At 40.1% G+C, this 12,878-nt stretch overlaps 2 protein-coding genes across 3 annotated transcripts in view; both read left to right on the forward strand.

Moving 5' to 3' along the window:
• Positions 1-377: 377 nt before the first annotated feature.
• On the forward strand, positions 378-8,319 carry hepacam2 (HEPACAM family member 2). Its single transcript, XM_068747410.1, has 9 exons — positions 378-462; positions 3,754-4,113; positions 4,197-4,484; positions 5,022-5,321; positions 6,312-6,437; positions 6,695-6,716; positions 6,824-6,858; positions 7,702-7,775; positions 7,888-8,319. Exons 1-9 carry the CDS (start codon positions 384-386, stop codon positions 7,996-7,998), a joined length of 1,395 nt encoding a protein of 464 aa, XP_068603511.1. The 5' UTR covers positions 378-383; the 3' UTR covers positions 7,999-8,319.
• Positions 8,320-10,338: 2,019 nt separating this feature from the next.
• The window catches only part of vps50 (VPS50 EARP/GARPII complex subunit), a 51,785-nt gene continuing 49,245 nt past the window's right edge, over positions 10,339-12,878 (forward strand). For both annotated transcript variants that reach the window (XM_068747019.1, XM_068747020.1), the window contains exons 1-2: positions 10,339-10,371; positions 10,815-10,883. In XM_068747019.1, coding sequence (XP_068603120.1) covers positions 10,339-10,371; positions 10,815-10,883 — 102 coding nt within the window. The remainder of the gene's footprint in view (positions 10,372-10,814; positions 10,884-12,878) is intronic.

Below are 12,878 nucleotides of genomic sequence, written 5' to 3' on the forward strand. Positions count from 1 at the left end.
TGTAAAGGAACTGTTTCTCCTCTATATCCTATTACAGTTTTACGTCTCACCTTCTTTATGACATAGTGGACCCTTCGGCCTTAGGGCAGCTCTATCCGTGTGTGTGTGTGTGTGTGTGTGTGTGTGGTATAGGTGTGTGTATGGGAGTGGACCATACTGTGCTGCGACTTCTTCCTCCTGGTGTCATATGGGAGGGGCCTGGCATGCTAAAGCTAGCTCCTCTTATTTCCCTGCCAAATGTTATCACCACAACATTCACATTTCTCTCCTCCTCCTTCTCCTCCTCCTCCTCCTCCTCCTCCTCCTCCACCTCGGCCTTTTTCTTCCACTCCTCTCCTCCTTCCAACATCCGTCACTCCCTATCTGCCTGTCAGAAGTCCCACATGTCCCTACAGGGTAAGATGCTGGGGGCCACAGGAAGAACTGCGCTTTGCGTCTGCTCTGTGCTCCTCATCCTAACAGGTGAGCTTAAAGGAGCTGTGATGGTGTGTTTCGCTTGAGTTGTCAGTGTTGTGATTGTAGAGCTATGATAATTATTGAGGTTGCTGTGTGTTCGCTTGGTTGGCGGGGCGACACTGGAGAGGAGTTGAGGAAGTTATTTTTCGTGGTGAGCTGCGACAAAATGTTCCGTGGGAAATTCTTTGGCTTTGAAGGGTTCAAGTTGGAAAATCTGTATAATAAAAAATTGAATATCAAAATGGAAAAAAAGACAAAGAGGACTCAAGCGGTGAATTTGAGGACATCCTAAAATGAATTTTGCCAAACATGTAAGCCTGGACTGAGAAATACCTCGACACAGCCTATTGAAATGCTAATGCGAGTCTCGATAGTGCTCCTTTTAACGCTTGTCTTGTGTTGTTTTGCATGTATTTTCCATAGTCATCTTCATGTGAGCTCTTCTACCAAAAACAGCAGTAAATAAAGACAAGCAAAGGAAAGAAGTTAAATCCTACAGATAAGTCCTTGAAGTCTAGACCCATCCTTCATGTTTGTATCATAAACCTTTTTTTTTTTAGAGAGAGCACTATTTGCCTTATCTTGAAGAAGACAGAAGATGGTGGCATTTGGACATGCATCGAGGGACTTTATTTAGTATTCAAACAATACGGATGTGTGCATTCGGCTGATAAGAGGCAGGTGCTTGTGGGTCTTTACCCGTAGTTGTTTGAGTGTGGACAACAACAAAAAAAAAAGGTATCCTCTCACCTCAAAGGCCAATGTCCGTGTAATGTCCCTATTTTCACCACAACAATATCTGAGTTGTGTAGGGACAACAGCGAAGGAGCGGGCTCGCCACACGCCTCCTCACCCTGTCTTTTCACCAGATCTCAGCTGGTGTAAACACAGGCACACTTCTGCTACACACAAGCACACACACTTAGAAAATGGCCTGTTGGAGTGGAACGTGCCAGAGGGGCGTCTGAATCGCCTTTATTATTTAGGACATAACACCAGACACACAGTGGCTCTATTGTGATGAGTGACACAGACAGCAGTCAGCAGGAGCCTGGCTGACAAAAAGAGCTGTGTGTCCCAGAGGAGGAAGGATTGACCAATCAGAGCAGAGGACAGAGAGATTAAATATGGCGCAAAGAATATGGTGTTAGAGGGAAGCGGCAAAACGCATTCATCCACTTAAGATGAAATCATGTAGCATTAGCAACATTCATGTTGTGGATACCTTCCATTCCGAGGGTCGTTCCTTAAATGTTGAAACTGAGAAAGAGAAGATGCACATTCAGAAGTGAGACAAAAGGACACAGGTTGCAGATAAGTGAGACGCCGTGGTGAATTTGTCTCACGATAGCACTGCCTACTCACCTGCTGCTGCCCAACACAGGCCTTCAGTTTTAAATTTCTGTCAAGTGGACCCAGAAAATGAAGTCTGAACCTGCTAAGGACATAATGTGATGCTTGAACTCAGGAATTTGCCAGAAAAATAAAGACTGAGCACACAGAGAATAAAATTATGACTATTCGATCAAAAGGACTCCCATTCTCTGGGTTTTCAGCTGGTTGCTAGATAATGAACTGCCATGGCAACTGTGACGGCATGTAGGAGATCAACCGTTTTCTAGTCACTTGCGAGAGCCCTATTGTTTATTTTGAGACAGGTTAGTAAAGTTAGACGAGCCTTGAGCTTGTCTGACAACAATGAGAGTCTTCTAGGGAGCTAAGTCAATATTAACTCACTACAGTTTCAGGACCTGTGTATTGTCAAGACTAGGATATAGAACACGTTGTTAGACAGACAAAAGTGTCTTTAAATGAAAACTGTTATACTCGTCATTGCTCCATCGAATCAGCAGCACAATAAATAGTAGTTCAGTATTGCAATTTGTAACTAGGATTTGAGTGCACATTGCTCAAATACATTAATTCAGTCTTAATTCAGTTAAAATGGGAAACAAAGTAGAGGGGAAAACTTTAGGGCCAGATATTTTCCTCAGGAGCTGGTAGAGACCAAAATAGAGGTTAAAGGAGGGAGGATTTTGGAATTAAATATGCCAAGCTGTCATAAATGTTTGGTATTAATTAATATAATGTTGTCATAGGTCTATTGAATTTTGAATTAAGGCTTTATTTGCTAACAGGCTAGCCAACAATGTAAATAATGAGAAAATATGCATATGTTGTGTTTGGAGCTTTTGATGCGTCGCCATGTACCACAAAAATGTCAAATAGCATTTCATTAGCACCCAAAAGTCATTCCAGACAGCCCCAAGAGTAGAGGCTGGACTATTGTTTTATTTTCCTTTATTCACATTTAGTTAAATTATTAATATTAAATGACAGTATATTAAACCATTTCATCTAGAATAGGAGGGACATCTTATCTGAAGGAGCTGCTACGTAGGGTTGGGCGTTATTGACAGAAACTGTCCAGCCATCAAACTGCACAACAACAGTTCATTTCCCTTTTGTACAGAGGTGTGTGTGTGTGGTGCACACAAGATAAATGAATATAAACTAAACAATGACACGAAGCCAAACACGTTTTTAAACAGCTAAACAGGAGAACCTCTCAATATAAAAAAGAAAACAATATTTTTCCCGTTCCCATCAATGTGACTTTGTTAAATGTAAAAAAAAAAAACTCTCTCACACATTGTTTTTCCTGGCTGCTATTATTCTAACCAATATATATATAACCTACTATACTCCTAATCCACCTAAAATTCTTATTTAGTATTGTTTACAGCGAAACGCAGAAGACAAGTACGGTAAATGTGATTCTCTCAGTGTTCCAGTCTGTTGTCGAAACATGAAGTAACCCGTGGCAGAGTATTTTTCTAGGTTTTGTGTAGTGTGTGTAGATAATGGCATCACTAACAGGGAGGCTGTGATAAATTCATGGGTCTGACACAGAGCAGTGTTCAAGTTTGGTTTCCAGTCAAAAGCTGGTGTTTAATTTTAATTGTAGTATTCTTCAAAAAAAAGTTTGGTATTTATTTTCAATATATCTGATTTAATTGAAGTTTTAGATGTATTGGTTTGATTACCAAGAGGTTTTAGACATCTGGTACAAATATAATCTACCTCTTTTTAATTACAAGGACATATGATAATTGAATTCACTCAGCAGCAGCTTGTGTATTCATCATCCAATGATACTAATCCATAAAGAGAAATACCTTTACGAGAATACATGCGTTTCATATTTGTTCTGTATGAAGCTGGATTTACTTAAAGAATAATCCAACTGACGTAACTCTCTGTTTTCTTCCTTCTCTTAATCTCCTGCCGACTCAGAAGCCAGCTCCGAGTTCATCCACGTCCCGTCATTAGTCCATCATGGTATTGAAGGGACGCCCATGTTCCTGTCTGTTGAGTCTCGATTCCCATTGGATGAAGTGGAAATGCAGGGAACTTGGTCCCACACAAAGCCAAGTGGCACTAGAGCCATGTTGGTCACATTTACCAAAGAGGCAGCAATCATTGGCATGATGTACCGAAACCATCTCCTTTTTAAACAACCCAACATTTCTTTGCTCCTCTGGAAACTAAACCAGGAGGATGAAGGCGATTATCAGCTGAACCTCAACATAAAGTTTCACAACAAGACAGGGCTGGTGATCAAGGAGGAGAGAACTGTGCAAGTAACAGTTGACGGTGAGTATTTTCTCTTGGACTTGTTTGTCGTAATTTATCGGCGCTGTCCAAAAATGTCCCGACATTCCTTGCTTTATTTTCAGTCCCTGTGTCTGTTCCGGTCATCAAGAAGAGCCCATCCTATGCAGTCATCGAAGACAAGGCGAACGTAACTTGGACTTGCTCAGTGGAGAAAGGAACACGAGTTGTGTTTCAGTGGCAAAGGGACAACAAAGTGCTCAGTCCGACTGATAGATACCACTTCTCCAAAGACTACTCCACACTGCTAGTTAGTCCTGTGAGGAAAGACGACAAGGGAACCTATCACTGTGTGGCCAGCAACTCCATCAGCCAGGGTCGACCCAGCAGAGCCATGGAACTCAATGTGTTTTGTGAGTAGATATATATTCATCAGTAGTCTCCTTCTCTTTATCTTTGCTCCCCAAACAAAATACATCCCCACCCACAGGGATAAAACATTACAAAGTAAGAATAGTCTGTCAAGATCAATGTCAAAAACATATTTGCATGAGACCGGACCTGCATATCTCACAGAGCTCTTCTGTCACTTAAATCGAGCTTGTTACACCCAGAACATGAAGTACATACAACCTTACCTTGAGTTTTTTGTTGGCAGTCTAACAAAACAAGTTAAGGTGGCTTAATTTTTAAATTTAGGAAAGCAAATATTATTAATTTACTTTCCATCCATGATTTATGCCACTAGACTGGTAATCAAGCCTGAGAGCCCATTATTGGAATCTATTGGCGACTGTCACCCCATGATGCAGTAAGCTGAAATAATTCACAAAGCCTTGGTATCAGAATGGTTATAGAATTGCTGCATGATAAAAAAATTGATGGAAAAAGAATATTATAACAGCCATATTTGACACAAACGCTCTCTGATCTACTGATGATCCCTGCAGATGGCCCTTATAACCTGGAGGTCAACTCGGGCCAGGGCCTGCGGACAGGAGAAGTGTTCACCATCAACCCCGGAGAACTGGTCTTCTTTGAATGCAGGGCTGATTCTAACCCGCCCAACACCTACATCTGGATCTCCAAGAGCCACAACACAACCCAGGTCATCACCGAGGGCCCTCACCTGGAGGTGCGCTCCTACCGATTAGCTCAGGCCGAGGAGTACATGTGCCGTGCCTTCAACAACGTGACGCAGAAACAGGACGAGGCCCAGTTTACACTGGTGGTGGCCAGTTTGGGAACAGGTGGGTTGATGGGGGCAGGAAGTCCTCTGAGATGTAAACTTTAAACAGTAAAGAGAGTAAACAGTATTTGTCAAGCAATTGAGAGGCTACGATGCTATAGTTGAAGTCGTTTCTGTAGATCAGGTGAAACTGAAAACCGGTTATGAATATAAAAATTAATAATCAGTCAATATACAATAGTGAAACTCATGCCTTATTGTCGTTGCCGGGTCTCAGTGGCTACAGTCGATATTAAAGTTCAGTCACTGGGAAAGTAAACACTGGATAGCAGCTGTTGCATTTGTTGACTAAGTTTTATAGCATGTCCAGTTTCTGTGTGCTGAATGTGACATTGATATGTTGCCTTGGAGATACTAAGACTCGCTGATGGCTACTGCTGATACCAGCCATTATTTAAAAAGCTATTTACTGAGTCAACACAAGTCACGATTGCTTTCATTTTCACGGACATCAAAATCTGTTGTAAATTTACCAAAGAATACTCTGTTGAATAACCTTGCGCAAGATTAGCTGTGCTAGCTAGCTGCTGTCAAGCTTTGAGCTACATGCTAACATGAGGACACTGATATGCTAATGTTTACCTGAGAAGCTAATATTTAACAAGCTGTCATCTCAGGTTGCAAGTATGTTGTCATGGTAATATGTGCTAATTAGCATACACGTCTGAGATGACATGATGAGCTGAATGACAGTTTTTCTGATCTAATAGGTCTCAGTTTTCTTTTGAGATCAAGATTATTCATACAGTCCTCATATTTGTGAAGACATTCTTTATTTATTTTTGGTAAATCATTTTGGCTAGGAGGCAGAGAAAATAGGCCACATGCTTAAGAGGTTAAAAGTTTGTTTCAAAGACATTATAATTTATCCTTTCAAACTTCACAATGTATTTATTGATGGTGCTAGTAGAAGAAAGTTCTACAATTCCCATGTGACAACAATCTTGCCTTTTAATATTAACATAGATATCTATTGTGCATTTGCCTACAGGGAAAGAGAGGCACACCCAGGAAGGCAGCCCTGTTTCCCCTCTGGCAGCCATTACTGTCTGTTCTTTGTTCATCATTGGCTGTATGCTGCTTTTCTTCATAAGGAGAAGCTGCAATCCCAAGAGAGGTTAGACGATTGTCTTAATCTACTGTTTTGACACGGTAAATGCAGAAGAAGTCCGTTTCGAGTCTTGTGAGTCTAAACCAGACTCAGTGGTGCAACTTCTTTCCAAAAAGTTAATCATAAGTATAGAAAACTTGCAAATGTCAGTATTGTACTTAGTTCACTGAAGAAAACAGAATTTGAAGGAATGTAAAAAAAAGAAGTGTGATTTCTTTATTTGTGACAAATTAAAATCACCTCCACTTTCTCATTTTCAACAGTGCTCATGAGCATTTACAAAAGGTATAGTCTTTCATTTGAAATTAATACAAGCATCATTCGTGTTGTTGCATATTTAACATACAGTACACGCATTGTGACTAACAGCTTTATTTCTTTTGCTTTGACAGACCGCTTGCAGAGCAGAAACGACCACATCGCTCAGGTGACTTTCATGTTAAACTTATTGCACTGGCCTGCTTTCTGGTCGCCACTCATGGCAGTGCTCAGGTTACGCTGCCTGAGCTGAGAGTCGTGATGATCTCCATGTCAACCATTTGCTGATGTTCTGACCTTATGGCGTTGTTACTGATTCTTTTCGATTGTTTTGTCAGCTTAGCTACGATAACTCCCGAGACAGAACATCCATGTTTTGGATTTGCAGGCTATTAGACTGTAGTTTGAAGGTGTTCCCTTGTGTGACTCCTTCATGATCAGGATTGTACCACCCAGATAGCACTGATGTTTGCAACTCATTCACTTGCGATCATGTGTAGCTGGTATCTTTGTCAAGCAGTAGCTGTAGATCATTTGTGATTTTTGACATGGTACTGATTTTGGGAGGCTGCTACGGTCAGCTCTTAGGTCCTTTTATCTTATTCCTCATGGCACCCTTCTGCTCTTCTATTGGACGAAAAGCTTTTTTCCAGGGGTTCTGCAGTGGAATATTGAAACTGACTGGTGTGTTCATCTCAGCAAGCAACTCCTTCAATTGCTTTGTTGGTCTGAGGTTGACACAATTTCCATCATCTATCTTCATTATGTTTTGGTGTCACCTTGCCATACGAGTGCCTTTGTGCTCTCATTGCATTTTAGCCTTTCAATTCCCAGTTGTGATGGACGTATCACAACACCAGCGGTTGAAGGCACCAGCTAATGGTTTACCTATAGCAGTCTCTCTTTGGACACTTTTGACACGGAAGTTGTTGCTATGGTTTCCTCACAGAATGTATTCCCCTCCTCACCTTTGCTCGTGTCTGGTCTGACATTGAATCCTGCCCATCAGCAGGTCACGAGGATGCCACAGAAGATTTTGGCATCTACGAGTTTGTCTCCATACCTGGGAAAATGGAGTCTGCACAGGTGTGATCATGAATTGACATGCATAATAAAAACAAAGTCACATTTGCAGCTTTTGTCTAATGTTGAACAGTTGAGTGCACTGTTCTAATTTTTCTATGCAACTATCCTGCAGGCCTCCTGCAGGTCCTTGGCTCGTCTGGAGTCTGTTCAGGACATGCACACCACCATCTATGATGTGATCAGGCACGTTCCTGAAACCCCCAGTCACAGTTTGCTGAACTGACTTCTAGCTGGTGGCTTGACATTATCGCTTCACTTGAAGACTTTTGCGTAGCCTTATGATCTCGAATCCCTGAAACACTGGCTTTGGTGGCCATTTTTTGCACAAGGGGTAAAGGAGACTATCTGTGAGTGAGTATACAAGCAAATTGTGCACTGTTACTGTCCAGAGATGTGAAAAAAGTTAAATATGTTTTGCTGACGTTATTGTGTATGTGTGGCTTACATTTCTTTATGTCAAACTACAACTGAAATTGAACTGTTTTACTTTTTTCTTTCAATTAAAAAATGGCCACTTGGATACACCGATACATCTTGATGGAGTTCCGTGACATGGGAGGGAGGGTAGGGCATGTGATGAGTAAGACGTTTTTTTGTAGACAATTTTATTAATATATTTCCAATTTAGCATTCTCAACAAGCAGAATATGTTTAAGAAAACAAGTGTTATGATGCATTTTTGTGTGCAAATATATGTGTAAATACTGTACATGAATTAAACTACAGATGCTTTATACCTATTTTCACCCCAAAAAGCCCGGGTTTGTCTGTCTCTGTTTGGTTTTACTTAACAGCTTTTCTTGAAAATTGGTCCCCAGTTGATCTGGTTAAAGGAGGCGGAATCAGGTATTTTAGAGAAAAAAATGTGTCAACAAGTCTAATGATTACATGATTCTTAAAAAAAATAAAACAATAATTATCAGTCATAATTTGCAGCTGATTAAGTTAGTTGCATTACATCATGCAATCTATTGAATCTACCCCCTAATTAAAGCTTACCAACTGACTCATTCGGTCTGATGTGTCTTTGTGCTTCCATCTCCGGCTAAGGGCTACCATCTGTTCCGTCTCACTGTATGCGTAAAGGGAGGCTCCACACTGTGGATGGCTGCTTAACAAACAACTGTGAAGTCAATAAAGGAATCAACCTCATCTTAATTTGACTGGGAAATAGCCTGTGGCATCATTAACCAGGATCTAGAGCTCATGGCGCCTGCTGTATATTGACTGTTTTTTTTTTTTTTTACCAAGTGCTGCTAGACATTACAAATAAGACTGAATAGGTCTGCATTGCATTGCTGATCTAATAATGTAATTGGATGTTATTTACAATACAGAGCCAGATGTAATTGCAGGGCAGAAATGGGGCTTCATAGAGGAACGCTGAGTTATGGATGTAACAATTAATCTTGCTTATTTAAAATGAGATCACATGAAAATATATAAAATAAACTTCTCTAACCTGCACAACATTGTGTTAACACGCAATTACAGTTTGTGATTATGCACTTCATTCAAGTTCTGAATACACAGAAAAATACAGCCAGTATTAACATTATAATAGAAGAAAGCTTTATTCTTGTCATTGTTATTTTGCATCTGAAATCATGTTAAACAGCAAGCACACAATGAAATTATTTTATACACCCTAGTACTCAGGGACCCCTCGAAACAACCACGCACATGCAGGGGCCCTGGCATGTGGAGAGGGAATAGGGTGAAGGTGCTGCCATGATCGGCACAACCGGAGTATTTTACTTATTTAATTTTATTATATTAGTTATATGCTCTTGATTATTTTTATTGTGTGGCACAGATGTTCTGACGACTGCTCCTCTGTCAAAACACAACAAACTATTATCTATTTGGTTATTTATTTGCACATTTAGTTTTCAAGCTCAGTGCAACACAGCCCTGAAAAGGCACAGCAGAGAACACTTTGCCATGTTTTCTCCACTAGAGGGACACAATGGAGGGCACTTCACCACATGCTGTTTATTGAAATGACTTGTTGTGATGAGTCTCATCACGTTTTATCCACTTTAAAGGCACCTGAGAAAGACCGCACAGTTGCTAATTTTTATCCACCACAAATTTTATAATTGAGCTTGATTCTTTTACATAAAAATATCTGATGTTTAGGATCCACATATAATTAGATTAAATAATTCGTTTTAAGAAGCCACAATAACAATTTTGCAACTGAAATAAAACAAATATAAATCACGACCAAACAATTATGCAATTATGTTCTGTGTTGTCTGAGACAAGAATACATCTATCATAATGATGATATATTCAACAACTTTGAAATGTATTCTATCCAGAACCAATCACATTTTCATTTTAATAAATGTTACTTCTCAACTGGTAATATTCTGTAAACCAAATTCTGTCAATGCGACTACAATGACCAGGATGCCTCAGACTACTACGTTCCTTGACGTTCCAGACACGTGACTATGACTTCCCTCCTGTACTGACAGAGGTGCGGTGTTAGCATCCAAACAAAATTGTAACTTTGAGCTCATTTATTCATTCTTTGACACAAGTTGGACAGATAATGCAGAAGTTCAAGTCTCTTATGACCCGGCAGGTGAGCATAGGTCTCTACAGAGCCGAAGCGTTCGTCTCTTTGTCTCTTGATAGCTGTAGTTAGCTAGCGTGACAGTTGGCTAAGCTAACAGGCTAATTTGACAGCTCATCGTTTGGCTTGTAAAATGGTACATTCAGCCTGACTAACAGCGACTAGATAGCCCATATGGAGCAACGGCAAGACATTCCTGTGTTCTTCGAGCAATGGTTATACCACGAAACAAGCACAACAATATGGGTTAACAGTGGGGACGATGCATCCTGTGTTTTGATCAGTTTTCACTGTCATTTAAAAAAACAATTGACAGAACAGAACAAAAACTACCACTTTTAGAAATCTGCCACGTTTCCATTTTTTTCTATATGTGACTGATGAATCACGAATTATATATCAGGTTGTTTCTTAACTTTATTTTGGTCTTATAGTGACTTTTGATTTGACAGGGTCTAAAAAGCCCTCAAGAAAGCATGGCAGATCTCAGTCCTGTGGAAAACCTGAGGATACCAAGCAAGGTAAAGCTTTGTCTTAGATATTACTGAATGATCTCTCTCATCGCCATAAAAGGTCTGCTGTTGTTGAAGTGGTGGCTGGAGTAGTTGACATCTGGCCTATGTTTACCTGTTTTAATTGTGAAAATCTGAGCAGGCGAATGCTTCCTGTTGCTGTATTTTTAACAGGTGAAAAATATTTGTAGTTATTTGTTCTTTTACATCTTTAACTATGGTTTTGATCCTACAAGATGCACCTTTCTTCTCTATGAAGTAACAATTATGTGGATTTTCACATGTAATATTTAAAGAGGCCAATTTTCTTGAAATTCAAACACAGTTCTTTCATTTATAGTCAGATAATGTGACTGATTTTGTCAGGATGGATTTAGAGTTGAACCAGTTGAACCAGACTTATTTTATTAGCGTTTTGATCACTGTATAACATTGAATTCCATTTCAAACTGCTCTTGTCCAGAAGAAGTTGTTGAATACATATCAGTATATTTATTTTAATGTATATCTATGAAGTCATTTCCTGACAATCTGATAAGAGTTTTTTTTTTTTTTGTTTGTTTGGCAATGAAATATTTATTCTTAAAAATAATCGATCATGACGGCGCCTTCACCCAATGCTCTGTCCACATGCTACAGGGCCCCTACATATACATGTGTGTGTGTGGATTGTTTAGAGGGGCCCTTTTTAAGGTCTAAATGAAATTGTTTCTGTGGGTACTGTGACACAGTACAGCTGTTTGTGTTAACAAGTGTGGTTGTCTCCTTTTCATTTGTCACACGCCTCGACTCAGGTTTGTGACAATGACAATTCAGATTCTTCTTAAATATGTGGGATCAAAAAATCCTGAACTAAACCATGCCCGCAGGCTTTTCTGGAAACCAGAAAATGGTTCCATTTAATATGATTTAGGGATATGCTGTACACATCAATCACAGCAGCAGGAGTGTGAAATACGGTCAACTCTTACAGTATTTTAGCAGTTTGACATGGCAGTATTTGAAAAATGTCAGGCTTTGTCACAAGCAGCTTTTTTCAATATCTAGATGTGTAAATGCAGTTTGTGAAGAGTCGACAGGATCAAACTGAGTGAAAGTCAGTGGCTAATGTATACTTAAACCCCAGTGATTAGCGAGTTGCTGCCTTGCCTCTGACGTTTGTGATGACCTCTATGTGAATGTGGCTGATTGCCGTTCGGAAGGTGGCCACCTCCTTGTGGTCGCTTGGTTTCCTCAGAATGATTCAAACTGATATTTAATTTCCCTATCGTGGCGTTCTTGGATTTTGTCACCCTGGTTCGGCTTTAATGTGAGTTGAATTGCCTCGGTGGACTCCTCCTTTGCTTATGTACCATCGGAGTATTGGTTGGCCAATGTTAAAAATCCATTTCCTGTTATGAAAGCAGAACAGGAAATGTTTTCTGTCAATTCATCTATGAGGGTTTGTGAAAGGTTAAGCGGGGAGATGTCGCTCATTTAGTTGTTTATATTCGGTCTTGCTCGGAAATCAGCCATTATTTAATAAGCTAAGAATGTCATAGCATATTGTTGTAATGTTTTGTGGGCAGCGTAATATGCTGCCACACCCAATATTGCAGATAGTCGTTTCTCTTCATTGGCTTTGCGTTTGGTACCAAGTGGATCTGGAGACATCAAACACCCTAAAACATTTACCATCATGCTTGAATCATGACCCCATGAATTATTAGGAATCTTATTACACCTGCTGCATTTAGCTTCTGCGGAGGAAACGGTGTACGAGTCCACAGGAAATGTGGAAGGGAGTCAATTCAGTAAAAAGAATAACAGCAAAATGTGTGGTTTGCATTTCAATACGCCCCCAGGCCGACTGACAGTCAGCGGTGAATTACGTCTCCTGTGTGTACTGCAAACGCCTGCTTTTTGTGTACTCAACCAAAACACAGGGCTTATTTATTATTTGATGATATAATGCTTCGACTGTATTTACTTTTTGTTGGGACTTTCAGCCTTCGTGATGTGGAA

This window comes from Brachionichthys hirsutus, chromosome 13 (assembly GCF_040956055.1).
Source record: "Brachionichthys hirsutus isolate HB-005 chromosome 13, CSIRO-AGI_Bhir_v1, whole genome shotgun sequence".
In the NCBI taxonomy this organism is placed as follows: domain Eukaryota; kingdom Metazoa; phylum Chordata; class Actinopteri; order Lophiiformes; family Brachionichthyidae; genus Brachionichthys; species Brachionichthys hirsutus.